Genomic DNA, 20,705 nt, shown 5'->3' on the forward strand with positions numbered 1-20,705 from the left:
AGCAAGGACACAAGAGCATCAAGTCAGGTGACCGAGAAGAAACTGGGGATGTCTCCAAGAACGGGGAGAGTTCGTGGCACGGGGATAGGAATGGCATCGGAAATTTTAATAATGTCATTGGGAAGCAGTGGTGAGGGCACCATTTCCACCTGCAGATCTATGCCCAGCCACATGGTAAGGGCAGAAGACAAGACACTTTAAGTCATGAAAAAAAAAAAATCCAAAAATAACTACATTTATTTCTTATATTCCATTTCTCAAAAAGTTGGTGAAGAATGGATAGAGGGGGATGAGGAGGGGACACAGAAGGAAAAGGAAGAAAGGAGGGAAAGAGGAGGGTAACAAGCAAGGATATGTAACCACAGCCTACAACTCAGTTCAGAAGTACAGTCCCCACATGCCCAAGACAGCATTATCACGAAATAGGGATGCATCAGCCACGTGATCTAACTATACTGGGAAAACCCGTATGGGTATTGGTGAGAGGGAATCCCAACTAAGGTATTAACAAGCCTGTAGATGTTTTTAAACTAGTAATGTGTATACATACATACATGCATGTATATATATATATATATATATATATATATATATATATGTGTGTGTGTGTGTGTGTGTGTGTGTGTGTGTGTGTGTGTGTGTACATACATATATATATACATCAAAGTGTTGTATGCCACATAGAAACACAGAGGAAAATATTAGAAGAAATGGCTGAAAGTGAAAGGGGCTACCGCCACAAGCAAGCCTCAGGGGCAGCTGTCCTCATTGCAAACCTACAACGTTTTCTCAATTAACAGATGCTAACAAGGCAGGAGACAGGACTCAGTGGTGGTGGGTGCACACTGCTCTTGCAGAGGACCCTGATTCGGTTCTCAGCACCCACACAGGGGATCTTCTGATTCCTTCTTAGGGCTCCATGGGTACCTGCACACACACACACACACACACACACACACACACACACACACACACACAATTTAAAAATAAATCTTTTAAAAAGGATGTCAAGGGATCGGATGGCTTTCTCAGCAGCTTTCCATATCCACTTTCTTCTATACACCCCTACACTCAAGATTTTTTTTCCCTTCAAAATAAAGTCAACTTCCTGCTGGCCTGAAACCAATGACTCCTGGGCATCTTGCCTATAGATGGTTTAAAGGTTAGAAGCTGTAGGGGGTGAGAAAAGCAGCTTGCAGAGACGTCTGACCATGGTCCAGTCCCATAAAATCATAAATGATTCATATTTGGGTCAACTCTTCTTTGGTACCTCATCTGGGTGAGGACTGCAATATTCGAGGTCATGAAACATCACACGTATAACCTTCATCTGTACTTTTGAACTTCCAATAGGACCGGGAGCTCATTAAGTAATTCACTTTTTATGGAGCTTTGGGCCTTCAACCTGGAATTGTTCCAAGCTCCCCAAAGCTCCCAGGAATGCCTCAATTCTTTCTGGGAGAGGAGGCAGGTGCCAATCAAAATGGTTGAGAGGCCAGGTTTTTGGCTGTCGTGACTCAATGTGCTATATAAATTGCTTAAACATACAAAGTGTTTAAAAATAAGCAAGTCTTTTGCATGCTACAGGAGAATGATTCCCGGACTGAGAATGGTGCTCACGTGTCCAATGCAAGATGGGACTTCCCATCTCCAGTGTCCATTTGGCGACATTTAGTATCACCATGGAAACACACCTCTGGCTGTGACTCTGAAGCTCTTTCCAAAACTAAAGAGACAAGACCCACCTTGAATGTGGTCAGCACCATTTTGTGGGCTGGGGGGGGGGGGGTGGTGGTGGTGGTGTCCAAACTGAACAAAGAGGAGGAAGTGAGCTGAGCACCAGCGTTCATCTCTCTCTGCTTCCTGACTGTGAGTCAGTGTGAGCAGCTGCCTCACGGTCCTGCTGCTATGAACCCCCCCCCCTTATCATGGACGGTTACCCTGGAACCGTGAGCCCCCAACCCCCCTTTCTTCAGCTGTTTCTGTCAGTTTTTCTGTTACAGCAACAAGAGAAGCAAGCAGCCCACAAGCCTTTACAGTTGTCCAGAACATTCTAGAAGGAGCTAGGGATAAGCTTGAAGGTGAGATAAATGGCCTGAAAGTGATGCCTTTGAGTGAGGACATTTTACTTAGGTTTTTCGGGACACTTGTGTACCTGGCTGCAAGTCTTCTACAACAAGGTGACAGTTCTGGAATGGGGGTCACGTGGCCGGGGAACTCATGGCCAGTCTGTTTCTGGTAGGTTGTGTGACCTAGCTCTTGACAGCCTGCTCTGCCTCTCTGAGTTCAGCTAAATAAGATGTCCCCTGGGGCCCCCTCCTCCTGACTAACAGTTTATGATTTTGTTTGTTTGTTTTTCCTGGTTTTTTGAGGCAGGGTTTCTCTGCATAGCCTCAAACTCACAGAGATCCGCCTGCCTCTGCCTCCCAAGTGCTGGAATTAACGGCGTGCGCCACCCCCGCCCGGCTCAGTTCACTGCTTTAGAAGGGCTGCCAGTATGTGGTTTTTGAGAGGCATGCTGAGGGGGGGGCAGGAACCTAGAGACTGCGAAGACCTGAGCCTTTGCACAGAGGAGAGGGCAATAGGATGATGAGCAAAGAAACCATTCTCTTCACAAGCTGCCTGCCCTGGCCTACGCCCTGGTACTTTCCAGAAAACCTTTTCAAGATCTCTGTTACGGTTGACCACAAAGGATGCTGGTGCCAAGGTGTGCATCCTGAGCCCAGAAACCTGCAGCTCCACCATTCATGGGAGCTTATTCTGACCCAACCACTTCCAGCACCCTGGGGCTTCTTATGCTGCCCTGTAAGGACTTCAGAATCTGTACAGAAAACTCAGCAGAATGTGAGGCAGTCTTAGGGCTATCCCAGGCAGCCAGAGCCTGGCTTTTAATGCAAATCTAGACTGACCCCTTTTCCTCTTTCATCTGATGGTGGAGAAGGTTTGAGAAGTACAGCTCTACCTCGATCCAGTCAATGCAAAAGTGAATTAAAAGTGCAACCCTCCAAGAACGTCAAGGTAAAAGAATGTGCCATGGTTCACAACAAAGCTGGCAGAGTGCCCTCTTCTTTGGAGCCTGCCAATGCTCAGGCATAATTTCTGGGGAGCAGGCAGGTGTGCTATTGAACTCCCTCAGGGAACACAATGGGTCATCAGGCTGGGACCAGTTCATGGGAGCCGTATCACCTTCACGCAAACACTCACACATGGAGGAGAACAGGGTACCTTTCTTCCTAGTATGACTCTGTTCTTTCTTGAAATCAGGCAGACCCTCCCCTGAGATAAAAGTAAGTAACTTAAGCTCCATTAGGAGCTCAGAAACCTGCATGTTCACATGCTAAGACCCGGGTTTGGAGTACACATTCATAAGGACTCGCATCTGATCAAACAAGGCACGTACGGAGGAATCCTGTCTGCAGATCCAGCCTCAAACCTGAGCTCGGAGCACAGTCAGGGAGGTAAGCATGCTCTCAAGTCTTAGAGAATCAAGGGGAAACGTGAGCAAAGACTGAACCAGACAGCAACAGGAGGTGGGGCCTGTGTTCCCTCTGAGGTCTTCCATCTCTGCAGAAGCAGCTCGACCCTGAACAGACAGTAAGATGCAGGAGGCAGACTCCACCCTGGCCAGGGTCCTGTCTTTTATTCTCCAGACACATGTTTCAGAGCCGGCTGACATCAAGCTGGGGGAAGAGCAGCAAGCAGTAGACCAGGAGCCAGAGGAAAAGAATGAAATATATCACGTCAGGCTGCTGTACGAACTGTGTCAGAGAGTCGTTGGGTGGGCTCTGGCTTCCCAGGGGCACAGCTTCTCCAGAGGAGTTGGTGCCAGTCCTGCAGAGGGAAAGATAGGGGACAGGATGGTCACTGGTGGGGTCCCTATGAGGGAGGACCACATCCTAAACCTCAACCCAACCGCCCACCTGCAGATGAAGGTTCCCATGATACATCAGGAGGTTCCCATTGTGTGTACATTCCAGGCAGGGGTCCATCCGGGTAGCCCTTGGAATACACACACAGACCCCAGCTATCTCCATGACCCTTAACAGAAGGAACTATCGGGGCCCATGTCACAGATGGCTGCAGTGACAGTTTGGGGGCAGCAATTGTCACAGGCCACACAATTACTTTGTGATAGAGGTACTCCTGAGCCTGATTTCAAAGCAGCCACCAGAAACCAACAGAGTCACCCCAAGTTTAGTCTGTGAAATATTACTTTCAGAAGAGCTGCTAGCTTTGATTTGGGGTCAGAGTTACCTTTCTTTTATGTGGTGGAAGGCAGCGTTTAACACGCCATTTGGCTTTTGCCCGGCAGGTAATGGACAGGGTGTTAGCACAAGAGTGTGGGTGGTGGTAAAAACCAAACCGCAGCCCCAAATGTACCAAGGGAAAGGGGGGAGGGGGCCGACACATAGAAGCCTGAAATATGAGCTTCTCAGGGCCATTTCCAGGCCTTGGATGGGGGCTGCGAGAAGCCCAAACCATCTCCTGACAAGTGACGGGTGAGCTGTGACATCTGCAATAGAGTGATTTATGCCTGAATAACAGACACTGGGCAGAATTCCTCTGGCTTAAAGTTGTCTGTAGGAAAAATAGAAACTATTTGTTGCTGGAGGTAGGAAACACCCCTGCATATGTCAAGTTCTTGTTTCTATCAGAGCCCTACCTGATCAAAGCCACAAGCACTCTCTCCCTAGTTGAAAGCTCCCTTTGGCAGAAATTGAAATTAGCATTTTTATTTTAGGCCTGGGAAGAAAGCAGGGTATCTCACTTGTATTTGTTTTTAGGAGCCAAAAGAATAGAGGTCTAAAGCCCCTGTTCAAGGGGTTGGGCAGAGACTACCAATCCCATCATCTAATTTTTCCAAGCCCATGCAAACCCACAGGGGTGGGGCAATACAATCAAATACTCATGTGACTTTAAGAGGGGTAGGGCCACATCAGAATTAGAGAGATTCTATTCCCATCCCTCAGGTTCTAGGTGGACTGGTTTACGGTAACTTGAGGACTATCAACTAGGGAATCTAGTTCTCCACCAGTAATGAATACTTTCATAGACAGCCTGGCATGTTTGCTTTCCCGCTTCATGTCTGCTCTGATGCCGTAAAACTGTAAAATCAGCTCAGTGAGCTTCTGAGAATTGTACCTGCAGTGGGACAGAAGGGACACAGGGTCAGGTGCTATATATAGGATGGGACCGTACAGCTCTACCTCTGGCAACTGGCTTCTATCTCTGAAGTCTTTGTCAAGCACAGCCGCAGACTCAGAACCCAGACCCGTCTTCCCACTCACACATTCTGAGCTCTGCTCTGCCCCTCTGCCCCTCCTCAAGAAGATCTAACTTGATTCATTTCATTTGGAAGAGTTATTTCCTGGTATTTTCCCAAATTATTAGCAACATGATAAAGAAGCCATAGTAAAAATAATAATAATAATAATAATAATAATAATAATAATAATGGCCCCTGTGATAGGACACACACACACACACACACACACACACACACACACACACACAAACATACACACACATTTAAACAAAGACATATGTTTATTTAGCACATATATATTTAAAACCCAGACTTAGGGAATGAAGCCACCAACCTGTTTAGCACTCTGTTTCTCCTCTCATCCAGATCGGCTGCGTTCCTCAATTGAACATAGCTAAAATGGTCCTACAGTGAAATTTATAAACAAAACCCCGCAACCCAATTAGTAAAGATGAAATCTCTGAAACAGAAAACAAGGTGGTTTTAAGCTTACAAAGCCGACCATGCCACGCTTTTCTCGATACTGCAGACATCTAGTTTCAAAAATCAAATTGCTAAACAAGAAAGACCACCCTGCCCCCCGCCCTTGCCCCCCAGCCCGAGGGTGACTGGGAAGAGGCCCACCCACCACCTAGACAGGCTCTGAAGTAAGGGCCACTGCAGGTCTCAACACTTGCCGATGTCACAAGGATCCTCTAGTGACTGGGCAGCCTTGGTTTAACTGTGATCTTTCTAGAAGTGGGTGTAGGGTTGGGGAAGTGTCTTGGGTCCATTGTTTTTTTTTTTTTGTTTTTTTGTTTTTTTTTTTTTATGACAAAGAGGCCTTTGGGCTTTGAAATCAATGCTTTATTTACACCCCTTCATGCCCCAACTGGATATCCAATTGGACTGTGCTTAACAAGTTTGTTAAGTATGTCTGTCTTCTATCCCAGTGTAAGGTTGGTGCAGGTCAATAATCCCATAGCTCAGGGATGGGAGAGGGAGGATGGACCGAAAAGTACTGAGTAGCAGGGGCCATAGGGAAGAAGAAATTCACATACTAACCAATTCCAAAGACCTATTAGCATGTCGCCGAATGTAAATGCTGGAGTCACTGTGGCTATTCCTGAAAAGCAAAGACACATTTTGAATGGGCACTGCTCAGGGCACAAGTGGTCCAGTCATACTGTCACTCAAGTTACCCCAGCCCGGGACTTTCCACAGCTGGGTTAAAGCACAATTGTGACTTCAGACCCAGAGACGGTTTGTACCTATGCATTCATACCATTGAAACACACAGCCAGGTGTGGCCACAGACACTGGGCCCTCATCGACACCAAAATGCAAATCAGGGTTTTTAATAGAAAGCATATTTCTAAAAATCCTAGAATTTGAGCCAGGACTGGGGTCTTTATATACAGACATCCTCAGGTTTAGGGCCTCATTTGTAAGTCCTCTATGGTGATATTTTATTTGTACTGAAATGTGATTTTATTTGTATGTTAACAAATAAAGTTGCCTGGGGGTCAGAGTTAATAGCAATCCATAGCAGAAGCTGGGCTGTGGTGGTGCACGCCTTTAATCCTAGCACTTGGGAGGCAGAGCTAGATGGATCTCTGTGTCTTCAAGGATACAGCCAGCATGGAGACACACATCTTTAATCTCAATACCAACCATAGAAGACCTGGAGGTCTGTATAGACAGGCAGTGACGAGGAGGTCATGTGGTTGGGTTTACAATCAATGAGAAGGCAGAACAGAAAATCAATAAAAAGACAGAGACAAAGGAAGTGGGCCTCTTGCTGAGGGGAAGGACAGCAGCAGCAGTGAAGGGTAAGAAAGGGTTTTTAGCTCTTAGATACTGCTTTGACCTCTTGGGCTTTGATCTAGGCTTTGAATTTGGCTCTGTGTTTCTATTTAATAAGATGGTTACATCTACAGTCCCCTGCAGGTTAAGGGCAGGTCTGGGCCCAAGGCCTGGAGGTTGGATGTTCTCTCTGCTGCTCTTTGCTATGTGGCTACTTCCTGCCAATCAAGCCCTAGGGAATACCGTCATTTTTCCTTTCATGCATAAGGAGACTGATTTTATCACCAAAGCTTTGGGGCCAACATGGAATGCCCCTCGGTCTTTCGAGCAGAGCTGATACCCTGAAGTGGAGGCAGAAGAATCCTGGGCCATCAACTATGGCTCCTGGGTAAGAGCTGTCAATGCTAGTTGGTATCTGACATCCCTCTGTAGAATGGATCACCCCATCAGCTTCAGGATGCCTTGGGTCCTGGCTTACTGCCCAGCAGAACTAGGTATCTGGTGGGTGCTATGTACCTTCATACAGAGTCATCTCAGTGTCCTTTAAACAAGCTCACTACATGGTTTGCAGGAAGCTGGCACTTTGCCTATGTACACATTCTCAGAAAGTCCCTGTAAGGCAGCTTTGGTATCTTTCAATCTAGGCAGTGTGACATAGTCCTCATTGCTACCACAGCACAGGCATGAAGCAAAATGCAACCTCAGAGTCAAAAGGGACCCTGGGGCCCAGATCTCAGCAGTGTCCAGAGTGACCTGATCCTCCATGGTGCAGTGCTGGGTGCTTTGCACCCCCTTCTTGCCCTCATGTGTGGGTCATGCTTCCTAACTCAAAAGCACATTCCTGGTGGGAGGGAACGATCTTTCTCTCTTTGCTTTGCTGCAGCAAGGTTTCTCTCAGGTATTTTTACATTATAGTCTGCCAATGTGAGCCTTATAGTGAGTGTGAACCTTGACCTTCACTGTCCCAGCAATCAGGTGCTGAGGACCCATCTCCTGACCTCCAGAAGACAGGAGGAAGCACAACTGTTCATGCATTCATCTACCCAAAGACCTGAGCGCCCACTGCTAGCCAGGGCTGTACTAAAATGAACTCCATGCCTTGCCTTTGCCTGGCCTACAGAGTGAGTTCAAAGCCAGCCTAGGCAACTTAGACACTTCCTCAAAATAAAAGCCAAAAGAGGGCTGGGGAAATAGTAGGTAGCCATCCCAGCCTTGGCCTGGAAGTTCCAACCCCCATTGAGGCTTCGGTAATGGTCACGCCCACAAGGCAGAGCGGAGGAAGGAAGCAGGAAGACCCAGGATCGAGAGGAGGTCGCTCTTGGTTCTGGGACCCTGGACGCTGGAGGTAGACCGAACAGAGTTCTCCAGAGAACACCGCCGGACTGTGCCATACCTTTGCTAGACCCTGTAACCTATCCCTTCATTTGTAAGTTACCCCACAAAATAAACCTCCCTTTTAACTACGTGGAGTGGCCTTAATAATTTCACCAATAGATCTGTGGTAGCCTAGTTCACTTGCCTAGCATGCATGAGGCTATGAATTCAATCCCCAGTGCTGCCAAAAATTTTACAGGAAAGAAATGACTATTCTGTGGGGGAAAAAAAAAAGATGCTACTATACAAGAACATATCAAAAATAACCTGTGGGAAACCCGAGATACCTGCTTGGAGGAGGTGTAATGGGGTTGCCCCCCAGAGGCTGAGCTGGAGTGACCCAGTAGACAGAGTTGAATGCAGAGCGACAGCCCTTCAGTTTGAAGGAGCCTAAAGCAAAGTATGAACTCAACTGAGGGTAGATGGCCGGGGCCAGAGGTGTGTGGTATAAGCATGAACGGTCACGTGGGTCCTGTGGGTTCCCAGGCCTCTCTTCCTAGGCCAGTGGAAAGCTATGTAGGGAGTCCAACTGAGCTGTGGCAAGAAAAGCATTTGTAGCCAAGAGGCACACAGAGAGTGGTCCCACTCTGTAACCTCAAGCCAGGGATCAACCTCCCGAAAGTTCTGTTTACCCTGGGGCCAGCAGGTAGAGGCTCCAGGACTCCCTCACATAAATGAGCTCACTTCAGTACTGCCTGCTTACCATGGAGCTTTGGAGGTCTCTGTGCTAACTAGGTCTACCCATACCACAGTATCCTTAACCACAATGTGCCTGAGCCAGATGGGAAGCAGGACCCTGGAGGTAACTGCTACCTATTCTATGACCAGTGACCAGACTCTGTAGGGTGTGGCCAATCAGACCTCATGCCCACGGACACAGACATTTCCCTGTTCTCCTCAGCCAATATCCATGGCTTGGGCTTTGCTTGCACCCTCTGCTGATGCACTGTCTACCCAAGATGCTCCTTCACCCTAAGAGAGTAAGCCCTTGCCTCAGTTTCTAAAGTGACAAGATCTTAGTGACATACCTGGAAGGGATCTTGTGTTCACAGGGGTTTTCTTCAAGGTCATCTGAGGAGCGGACAGTCCCAGGGGCTATAAATAATGAGCTTTCTACTTGGTCCACATGTTTCCTTTTTTCTTTCTTTTTACTGCTAGTTGAGACTTCTGTTAACTTTTCTTCTATTGGTTTTCCGGGGTGTTCTGGATTTGGGGGTTCTTGGGGCTAGAACACAAAATAGCCAAAACACAGGTCAAATTCCCTACTGAAGTAGATGACATTATTCTCCGGGCTCTACTCCAATCCGGCCAGTGTCCCTTCCAATGCTGCTCATCTTACGAACTCCTTCCAACGTGGACGGCCCAGGAGAGAAGCCCATGCCCAAATTCTGCTCCTTGTGCAGAACTCAAAGGCCTCAAATCAATAGAGAGAAACATCGAGTTCTGGAGTCAGGAAGCTCAGTGATATGAAATCCTGTCTGACTCAGCTACTTGACCTTAAGCCACTGATTATCTCTCTTTGAGCCTCAATATCCCAGCTGTCAAATGGGTACAGTCACCATCACCCTCTTCCCTCTTCAGCACGTTCCTTCAAAGGCTATCCCTTATACCAGCCAATGGCTGAACTTTGAGGTGGCCAAGTGCAAAGGTGCTCTATGGTCCTGCAGAGGAACACACACGAGCAAATGCAGAGTCTGGGGCAGGACACTGACACCGTGCCTCTGGTAGAAGGGATCACAGGGCTACATCCAGTATTTACTGCAAAGGGGACCTTCTAGCCACTGTCGTACTGAGCACCTGTTACCCATCAGCCACGCCCCCACTGAAATCTAGAAGTGTGGGGACAGCAGGGAGAACCTCCACACCAGGGGCCAGGTAAGGGATTTGGAGGCCAGGCCAGCTACCCTGAACAAAGTTCAAGGTAGGAACCGAAAGTGCTCTTAGCCTCATGAGACCAGTGTCCTTCATGACTGAGCCTTTCCTAGAGAGGAAATGATGAGAGGATTTTACTCACGTTATTTTATTTTTTTAATGATCAGAACAAGAAAAACTTGCCATTTTCCAGTCTCTGGCTTGCTCAGCCATGGACTTTGCACACCCCCAGGGTGAAGTAGGGGCTGTACTTGGGGACCAAAGTGCAAAGCGGAGTTAGAAGCAGCAGGCAAACAAAGCCATGGGTCAGAGCCACAATGTAAGCTGCGTTGATATCGCTCCCTCTGGATGCAGGGAGGCTGTGCTCAGAGCTAAGGAAGGAAGCCTGACCTGCCCTCCCTACACTCCACCCCTGCTGGCCACCAGTAAGTCTTGGGGCAGGATGAGATTCTAAAACTTCTGAGTGATCATATGATTCCAACCCAGGGCTGCCCCAACTACTATCCGCTATCTAACTATCCACTCTGCACATAGCAGGTGCTCAATCTAATTTTGGCAACTACTGGCAGAAAGCCCATAAAAATGAAGGGCCGGGCACTGAGGATGTGGCTCTGTGAATGGAGAGCTTGCCCAGCATGGAAAAAGACCTCGGTTCTATCCCCAGCACAGCAAAAACCTGGCATAGTGGTTGGTACTTAGAGATGAAAACAGGAGGATTAGACGTTCAAGGTCATTCTTGGTTATAGAGTGGGTTTGAGGCTAGCCTGGGGTACACGAGAGCCTGTCACAGCCAAACAAACATAAGAACAAAGGGCCAGACTTGCATTTTCATTAGCTGCTCGCCCAAGGCCAAGGCCAGGATGTAACTTGCATTCTCATCCACCTACTCGGCCTTTTGTCCCGTGGAGAATCACTCCAGCTGTACTCCATATCTCCAGCTTAGACATCAGATCTGATCTCACTGAAGGTCATGGCCACCCCTGCTGGCTTCTGACAGTTTCCCACAGGAGGCACTGCTGGGCAGAACTGGCAGCCCACATCAGGTTTATCTCCTTCTCTCTGATTTCCTCATGATTCTCTGACTCTTCTTCACTGGGCTCTCTTTTTGTTTGCAGGACCTGCCTAACCTCTACCTGTCCAGCTATTGGCCAATCAGCTTCTTTATTAACTCAATCACAGTGATACATATTCACACAGTGTAAAGGAATATTCCACAAAGAAGTGTGTGGATGGAGTTGTTCTCAGCACCAGGAGAAGGGGACAGCTGTGTCTGGCACCCCTGGAACCACCAGCCCTCTTCTCCGGATCTGCCTTACAACTAACTGTTGAGCACATTGCTCCCTGCCCTGCCCCAATAAGCCATTCATGGCTAAGGACTGACAATCCTCCCCATTGTTCCAGATTGGCAAACCGAACCATAGCAAGCTCTGACGATGGCTATGTGCCATCTCAATCCTAAGCATCTCCAAAGTCTCCCCAGCCTCCCTTGCCTGCAGCCCCCCCAGAGTGTAAGGCTTTCTTAGCCCACCCATGTCTCCCCATTTATCTGCCTGTTTCATTCCCAAAGCAATATGCACTTGACCCCTGCATTTGGCAGACCCTGTAAGGCACCACACTGGTCTCTAGAGTCCAAGGATGCATATGCAGATGCCTACTTACTCTTGGGATAGGGAAAACAAACAAACAAGGAGACAGGAAAGAACTGCCAGTGTGGTTGGCCCCAGCTAAGGCAGCAAGATCTCTGTTAGGGCAGGAGCCGGGAAGACGTGACCTTGGTACAGAGCTCTGAAGGGCGAATGACCACTTGCTAAATGTTGGGAATTTTTATAACCCAGGGCATGGTTATCTGGGAACCAGGGGAAGCTGAATTTGCTGGAAGGAAGGAAGAGAAGGCTGGACAGGTAGGTGGGAGAGGAAAGAGTGTCAAAGCTCATGCTAAGGAGGTGGGAGTAGGGGAAAATGAAATGACAATTGGGGTTTAGGGTCACCCCTCTGTGAGGCAGTTCAGGACTTAACTGGGATAAGAGGTGAAACACTGAGGAAGAGTTGAAGAAAGAGATGGAGCTGATCTGGAATAAGCTGGTTCCATTCCTAGCCTGATTCTGGCACTCAGGGAATGTCTCCCACCCAGTAGCTCTCCCACACCCTCCAGCTTCTCTGGGCCTGAGGAATTTCCCTCTGTGGAACCCTCGGCAGGGCCACCTCCACATTTGATGCCACATTCTCTGTGTCCACCACACTAGGGAGGGTGGCACACCTCCCTTTTTGCCCTCACTTTGCTATGATGCTGGTCATGATGCTTCTTCCAAAGGGCTGAGCCGGTGGTTCTCAACCTTCCTAATGCTGTGACCCTTCTAATACAGTGCCTCATGTGGTGGTGAACCTTAATCTATGCTACTTCATAACTGTAATTTTGCTACTGTTATAAACCGTAATGTAAATATCTGATCTGCGGGACAGGGATATTTCATATGCAACCCCTGAGGAAGGGTCGTTTGATCACACACACACACCCCCCCAACACTGGGGTCACGACCCACAGGTTGAGAACCACTGCTGGCACATGAACTGCTAAAGCCGAGCACAGGTGCTTCTCTTAACCATCTCTGCATCCTACCAGGGCTTGGACACCACCACCTTCCCATACCCCCTCCAGGATTCCCAGGGCTGCAAGGTATTTCTTTGTAGGAAGACCTTCCCTGCTCCCGGGGGCATCAGCCAGGACTCTGTGCACCTATCCCCTCTTGTCCCCTCTTGAGCCACTGGCTAGATAAGAGTAGAAACACAAGAGGCTGACAAGTGTGTGTTCAGCTGCTTGAGCTTAGAATGAGTGTCCCCTTTCCTGTCTATACGATCCCTAGCAAGTCAGAGGAATCAAGAACATGGCCTGACACAGCCAAGGCTTCTAAGAACCATGCCGGAAACCAACGTGAGTTCGCCCTGTTCCCCAGGTGGCCGCAGGAGATGACCTGATAGTTCACCGTGAATGGCTCCTTTTATACGATCATCATAGCTACTCTGCTAAGGCCCTCACACACAATCTCATTTGTCCTAAGAAGACCTCTGAGTAGGGTGTGGGCTGGGATAAGATAATTATGCCTGGGTACAAAATTTTAGAAATGGCTTCCATTTGGGTGTCAACCCAGTACTTGTTGGAGCCTTCTGGAAGGACATAGAATTCTATGTCTTCTAGGTTCTGTAAGGGAAGGCTTACAGTGGGAGAAGCTCTGAGTTCCCAAACCTCAAGTACCTGCTGGCTCTCCACAGGGCCATTCTCTTTGGTTTCCCTCTGTTGGTGGTCCTTGGGGGAGGGTGGTGAACCAGATCCTGAGGCTGATGTGGGCCCCTCAGAATTCTCATCAACATGGGACACCTGGTCACCAAGGCTGGGGTGGCCGTTGTCAACAGGCAAGGAGAAACTGCAGCTGCTTTGGGAGCTGTGGGCCTCCTCCTCCTCCCTGGAATCCTGCAGATAGCCCTCTTCTGGCTCCCCTAGATCGGCATCTTCATTTTTCAAATCCTCCCCACCTTCTGAGTAAGCCTCCAGCACTGCAGCCAGGGGCACCTCATAGTGCGGGTAATAGAACAGGTCATGCGGGATGACGGAGATCTTGGAGAGTGGTGGAGAAGGCTTGAAATCCAACCCTTCTTCGCTGTGACTCCTGAGGGTTTCCAGGCTGACGCTGGCACTTGGAGGGTTGGATGGCATTTCTCCACCGACTCCAGAGAGGTCTTCCACTTCTCCTTCTTCCTCGCTGCGATGCCGGGTGGACTTTCTCTTGGCCTTTTCAAACACTTCGGGTTTCTTATCTGCTGGTGTTTCTTCTGAGGTTAAAGGATGGTCTTGATCTTGTTCAGGGTCCTTGGGAGGAGACTCATGTTTGTCAGGCTTGGCTTGAGATTCGGGGGACTCTGTCTCTGCATGGGGAGACTTTGACTTCCTTTTCCCCAGTTTCTCAGCATAAGTCTCAAAACCCTCCTCCTCCTCAAGTGTCTTCTCACGGGGTGATGGCTCCTCACCAAAAGCCTGGCTAGTAGAAGCAAAATCTGCGAGGTCTCTGTTAAACTTGGAAGCCTTCAGGGGGATGCCTTCAAAATAGTCATCTTTATCCATAGGCTCAACAGTTAGCAGCTGAACCTTGAGCTCAGTGGAGTTGGCCAGGATAGTATGATCTCCAGGGGATGGAGAAGAAGGGCCTTTCTCACCTTGGCTAGCCGGACTCTCTACAGCGCCATTACAGAATGTGGGGTCCTGGGAAGGCTGACTGTGATGAGGCATGCCATCCACACCAACAATATCTCTAGGGCCCTTGTCGGAGGCAGCCTCCTGTGCTGGCCTGGCTTCCTGTTCTGTCTTCTTTTCCTTGGCAACCTCAACCACTGAGACATAGCTATCAGGCTTCGATAGCTCCTTTGCCGCCCTTGGGCTCCCCTCAAAGCGGAAGTCTGAGCCGTAGAAAGGGTCTTTGCTACATGAAGCATCCTTGTGCAAATCAGCCTCAAAGTGGACGGATTTCTTGATTGGCAAGGAGTTGGACCTCCGGCCATCCTTTCTGGTTGATAAGATGGAAGACTCTGGAGCTGGCTCATTGGTCTTCCCTGGGCTCTCCTGAAGGACTTGGTCAATGATCTGGTGCATGAACTCAGTGGCGCTGTCTGACAGAATATGGCTGGGCACACCACCCAGATAGAAACCCTTTGTGCTCTCAGGCTGGTCACAGACGAAGACTTTGGCAGGTGGTGGGTGGCTGCTTTCATGGTTGATAGTGTAGGCCCGCTCTCCGTTCTCACTGAGGAGGAGGACTCGGCTTTCCTGCTCAGAGGGGCTTTCTTTGATTCGGACAAAGGTGGACTCAATGGGGGCTTCTTTGTCTGGATTCACAAAATCTTCCTGCTGAGAAACACAGGACAACATGAAATCACAGGTTCCACCTTTAAGTACGACTTCCAAACCACAACAACCACAACAACAAAAGCCACTTTAACCAGAGTTTTCACAGTGATATCAACCCCTGTCCCGCTGAGATGCAAACATGGCCAGGTAAATAAAAATGTGAAAGACTTTTTTTTTCCCGAAATTACAGGTGCAGAGAGATTATCGACGCACTCAGTGGGGTGTTCAGTGTACCTCAGTGAGCAGTACCTCAGCTGCCTCACTCCTGTGGACCCTACCAGTTGAGGGAGCTAGCCTGCCTGAGGTGAGGAGGGACCAGCCATGTTCTTACTGACCACGTGGGTCACCACAGAAGTCTGAAGTTAGAAGCAGTGTAACATCAACTCTCATCGGAGCCTTGTGATTTTACCCAGGGGTGTCTTCAGTGCAAGAGCCCAGGCAGGGCTGAGAAGCAGGGCATAAGTCAGGGCTGGCTGGGCTTCCAGTAAGTGCAATGGTGGGTGGAGTGGACTGATGTCACCCTCACAATCTGAAGCCAGATGGTAGAAATGAACTAGCATCAACATGCCTCTAGGTTCCTGAAATGGTCAGAATGAGCAACTCCCATCTTGGGTTCAGGAAGGGGCTATATCCTCTGCATGGCTGTATTTCCCAAGGACTCACGTGTTAGAAGCTTGGTACCCAGTATGGCTACAGGAAGCATAGAGGGACCTTTAAAGGGAGAGGCCTAGTGCAAGGTGATTGGGCCACAGGGAGTTCTAACCTCAGAAGGAACTAACATACTTCTCATAGGTCACCAGTTCATTGCAGAGGGAGTTGTTTTCAGAGTGAAGAGCCAAGTGGTTCTCTGGCTTCCTGTCTTGCTCTGTGACCTCTCTGTCTCTCACACACTTTGACTATAATGCCCATGAGGTCCTTTCTAGAAGGTGCTAGCGCTAACTCAAACATTCAATGCTGAGTCAAATCTCTCTCCTCTCTCTCTCTCTCTCTCTCTCTCTCTCTCTCTCTCTCTCTCTCTCTCTTTTTATTTTATGTGTATAATGTTTGTCTCTCTCTCTATATATATGTCAACCATGTGTGTGCCAGGTGCCTACAGAGGCAGAGAGGGTGACAGATGGTTGAGAATCGCCATGTGGGTGCTAGGAACTAAACTTGGGTCCTCTGTAAGAGCAGCAAGTGCACTTAACTGCTGAGCCATCTCTCCAGCCCCAGATCTCTCTTCTTTATATGTTATCTAGCATCTGGTATCTTGTTGAAGCAATAGAAGACAGATCAACATAGAAAAAGAAAGCCATCTACCTCAGTGGCTACTCTTACTTTGCATAATGTCTCTGCCACCAAAGAAAACAAAGTTCAGGAAATGAGAAAGCAGGAGAATGAAGCCTATAAACAAGGGAAGCAACAATTACCAAAAGTAGACCTACCTATGACTCAGGTTTGGAATTACAAAAGAGAAGGCTCTAGAATAACCAATCTAAACTAAAAAATATACAAAAGACATTCTTTGGAAGCAACTGCAGATAGAAGCCTGGACTTGAAGAGGAGATAGAAAGCTCTCTCCAAGGGTAAAGGTACTTGTCATGTAAGCCTGAGAATCTCAGTCCCATCTACACTCACAAGCTGTCCCCTGACCTCCATGTACTCCCCTGAATACACAGACCCCTGACCCTCCCCTACAATGTATACAACAACAATAACAAAATAGCAATAATAATAACAATAAAATATATCTTACAGTTAACTTTAAAAGCCTATTCCTACTGACTACTTAGGGAAAAAAACAAAACAAACAAACAAAAAACCCCACAAAAACACTAAAGACTAAGAAAGTAAAATCACTAGCACAAAATAATGTATCCCACACACCCCAGGATGAAACAGGCTGTTATGCGTGAACCAAGACCCTTGCTCCAGCCATCGTGTCCTCCATCTCTCTACTCCCAGTCCTGGAGAAGCCACACTTAGGTTTGCTGAATCTTGACCATGACCTTGAATCATACCACTTACCATCAACTTTTAATTCAGTGGTTCTCAACCTGTGGATCACAAACCATTTGGGCAAACCTCTATCTCCAAAAAATATTAACATTATGATTCATAACAGCAGCAAAATTATAGTGATGAAGTAGCAATGAAAATAATTTTATGGTTGGGGGTTGCTACAACATGAGGAACTGTATCAAAGGGTTGGAACATTAGGAAGGTTGAGAACCACTGTTTCAATTGTTATTAGATTCTGCCACTGGATTAGGAGCTCAGGCCTGGTGAAAATCCTGCTACCTAGTACCCCCAACACAGAATTCTATAGCAATTACTGCTACCACCTCTTGCTGAATGTTCATTCTGAGCCACAGGCAAAACTGGATTCTTCACACAGGTAGTTATTTTTTGCTCAAGCCTGAAATATGGGTGATGCTTTCCACTTTAGAGAGTATCTGATACATCTGTCAGATAGATTAAGGAAGCTGCCTAGGGTCACAGAGCTTCAAGTGGCAGCCCCAGAAACTCCTCTTCAAAATACCATGGCGCCAGAAGGAGTGGAACCACACACACAGATCAGGCAATAATCTAACCCACAGCTCGGAGGGCCACTGGGAGTCACTGCTGCGTAAAGTAAGACTCCAGCCTCAGTGGTATTTTTAAGAGACCCAAGAAGGTGCACTTTGGAGACACAGAGCTCTGGAGTCAGCCGCGGTCCTGTATTAGATGGCTGTGTGACCCTGGAAAGACGGTTAGGTCTCTTTGGGGCAGTGGTATTCTCATCTGAAAAAGAGGATAATGGTGGTGAACCACACAGGATTGTCGGAATGACAGCTGCAGACACGGTCTCCAGCTACAAGATGGTCCCTGTTCCCTGACATTTTTTTATTTCTTCACGTGTGTATTTTTTTCTACCAGTCGCTTAAATCTGCTGGGAATTCCGATGCATCTACTGATGTGTTGACTGTCTTCTGTACTAGAACAAAGCTGCATCACGTTAGGCACCTTATCTGTCCAGCTGATTTTGTCCAATCTTTTTTAAATTAAGTTTTACATAACTGGAGACCAAACCCGGGGCTTTGTGAGCACTAATCAATGCCGTAGCACTAAGCGATGGCCAGCTCCAGTCCAGCTTCTTGCTGATTCCCCGGAGCTGGTGCTAGGCATTCAGTAAGTGGAAGATGGTTCCCACCAAAGGCTGTGGTTGTTATTCTTACTGTCTCAAGGTTAAGTGTTCAGTGAAACCATGACAACTTCCTTCCATGCCCCAAACCTATTTTCAACTGTTATCTGGGGTTCTAAAAGGTAAAAGGCATGGTCAGAGAATAGTGGCACATAGTTGTATTCCCAGAGTGAGGAGGCTGAGGCAGGAGGATTGCCACATGCTCAAGGCCAGACATGACATTTTGAGACATGAGATCCTGTCTCAAAAATTCAACACCCTCCCTAAAATACAAAACACACACACACACACACACACACACACACACACACACACACACTCCACACACACACACGCTCCACAAGCATGCTTTTGAATGGTCATTATCTATTATAATTTTGAGCCTTGGTAAAACTTGGTGAACTGGGCTATTCCACTGGGCATCTACTGGGCATCTAAAGAGTGAAGTCTGGGTGACAAGGGAACATCTTCTGTCCCCTTAATCAAGTTTGGAATGGGAAGAGGTTTGGGTGAGATGTGACGGGCTTTCTGTCCCACTTGGGAACTTGATGTATGTCACAGATGGTTTAGAAACTAAGACAAGGCAAGGGACTTGAGGTCACTTTGCTACCATCAACCACACAGAACGATGCAGCCCAAGCCCCAGCTGTGTCCCCGGGGGACCCAGTGCAAATGCATAGTTTGTGAATTAAAGGTAAGGGAAAGAAACATACAGGTTCCAACTCCGGAAAGCGCTCTAGAAACTGGGCCACATAAGTCACAATGGACTGTTCATCCGGCATGTCCACCATGATGTCTGTTGAGAAAGACACAGCATTAGCAAAGACACATGCTTTCTCCATAGGACCCACAGGGTGTTGGTGAGGAAGGGACACACACATCAGCAAAGGATTTTCCTTTTCCTTTTCTCCTTGAAGAAATTTAGGCTCAGAGAAGGGGACAATACCTTTGGCTAAAGTCCCACAGCTGGCTGAAGGACAGAGGAACCAGAATGGAGAACCCTGGGATCCTAGGCTCAGGATTTTGCCCCTCCTTCCTTGAGTCTTGGTTCACCTCACTGTGAGCAGTCAGCTCACTGCTGGTTCCATGAATAAGTACATCTAGGGACCATGACATCCTGCTACACGGGGTCCCAAATTAATCACCCAATGAGGAACAATGTGACAAAACATAGTTATACACCTTCGAAAGGAATGTACTCTCCTAACTCTGACATTCTGCAGGTGGGAACTGGTCCTTAAGGGATAGTCAAAAGCATGCTGGATAAGTAAGATGTTTACAGTCATACTGTATTAAAAAATGATCCTTCCTTCTTCTCTTCTCGTCCCCCCTTTTTCTTTCTCTCTCACTCCTTCCTTTCCTTTTATCCCTCCTTCCTTCCATCTACAGAGTTGGGGATCTAAGCCATGGCCTCACACTTGCCACTAAGGTATGCCTTTAGCTCCCAAAGAGATCATTTCTAAAGTAACCTCAGTGACTCAAATATGGAAGAACTAGGCAAGTTTAGAATGCCTACAGGTGGATTATTATGCAATATAATATATATAACAGGAAATCATAGAAATATACTACCTAAATATATATATATATATATGAAAAAGAGACAAAATTATATACAAAAATGATATCGATTATGTAAAAATACTATAATTAGATGCACAGAAAAAAGACTATAACATAGGAAATAATTTTTTTCTTCATTAAGCTTTTATTTTTATTTTCTGAGTTTTCTACCTGGAAGAGCAGATGGTATATCTGTAATAATAATAATAAAAGGACAGAGAGGGTCACTGTACCTTCTGGCTCCAGAAGTCTGGGGATATGCAGGATATCATGTGCAATCCTGAAGGCCTTCTCTAGATTCTCCCGGGTAGAATCTTCCAGAGCCTGCTTCATGTCCACCAGGCTGGGGTCAATGGCTTTGATGACAGCCAGGAAAGCCAGTCCACTCCTCCAGCTGCCCGCAAAGTCCTGGACTGCCACGCCATACCTGATGGAAAGGTTAGTAAAGGAACTGGAAGAGGAGGTCTGCACACAGTAGCCTTGCTGGCCTGAGGGGGTTGGGTGCTGTTCATCTCACCCTGTGAAGACACCCCAACCCTGACCACCAGGAGGACCACCCTGAGAATTTTCCAAGTGAAGCATGAGGTATATGTTATCCAAAAGGGCAACAAGACCCTTGGTTCCTAAGTTTCTAAATACATAAAGGAGAGATGTTTACACAGCACACATCACAGATGATGATGAGAAAGGGACATGTGGGGAAGTGCCCTGTTATAGACAGAGCCAGAAAGATCCAAGTTCCTATCTCAGCTGCCCCTCTATGCTTCTGGCTCTGTGGCCTTGGCCAG

The 20,705-nt window shown here is 47.6% G+C and overlaps 1 protein-coding gene across 4 annotated transcripts in view; it reads right to left on the reverse strand.

Moving 5' to 3' along the window:
- Positions 1 to 3,625: 3,625 nt before the first annotated feature.
- Positions 3,626 to 20,705, reverse strand: part of Clmn (calmin) — a 96,224-nt gene continuing 79,144 nt past the window's right edge. Inside the window, exons 7-14 of one of the 4 annotated variants that reach the window (XM_036205484.1) lie at positions 20,151 to 20,344; positions 19,068 to 19,150; positions 13,548 to 15,188; positions 9,454 to 9,650; positions 6,311 to 6,371; positions 5,601 to 5,671; positions 5,050 to 5,142; positions 3,626 to 3,831 (exon numbers count right to left, since the gene is read on the reverse strand). In XM_036205484.1, coding sequence (XP_036061377.1) covers positions 3,660 to 3,831; positions 5,050 to 5,142; positions 5,601 to 5,671; positions 6,311 to 6,371; positions 9,454 to 9,650; positions 13,548 to 15,188; positions 19,068 to 19,150; positions 20,151 to 20,344 — 2,512 coding nt within the window. In that variant the 3' untranslated portion in view covers positions 3,626 to 3,659. Of the gene's footprint in view, positions 3,832 to 5,049; positions 5,143 to 5,600; positions 5,672 to 6,310; positions 6,372 to 9,453; positions 9,651 to 13,547; positions 15,192 to 19,067; positions 19,151 to 20,150; positions 20,345 to 20,705 lie in introns of all 4 variants that reach the window. The other 3 variants (XM_036205483.1, XM_036205486.1, XM_036205485.1) reach the window with 3 other exon arrangements.

This window comes from Onychomys torridus, chromosome 14, assembly GCF_903995425.1.
Source record: "Onychomys torridus chromosome 14, mOncTor1.1, whole genome shotgun sequence".
Lineage (NCBI taxonomy): Eukaryota > Metazoa > Chordata > Mammalia > Rodentia > Cricetidae > Onychomys > Onychomys torridus.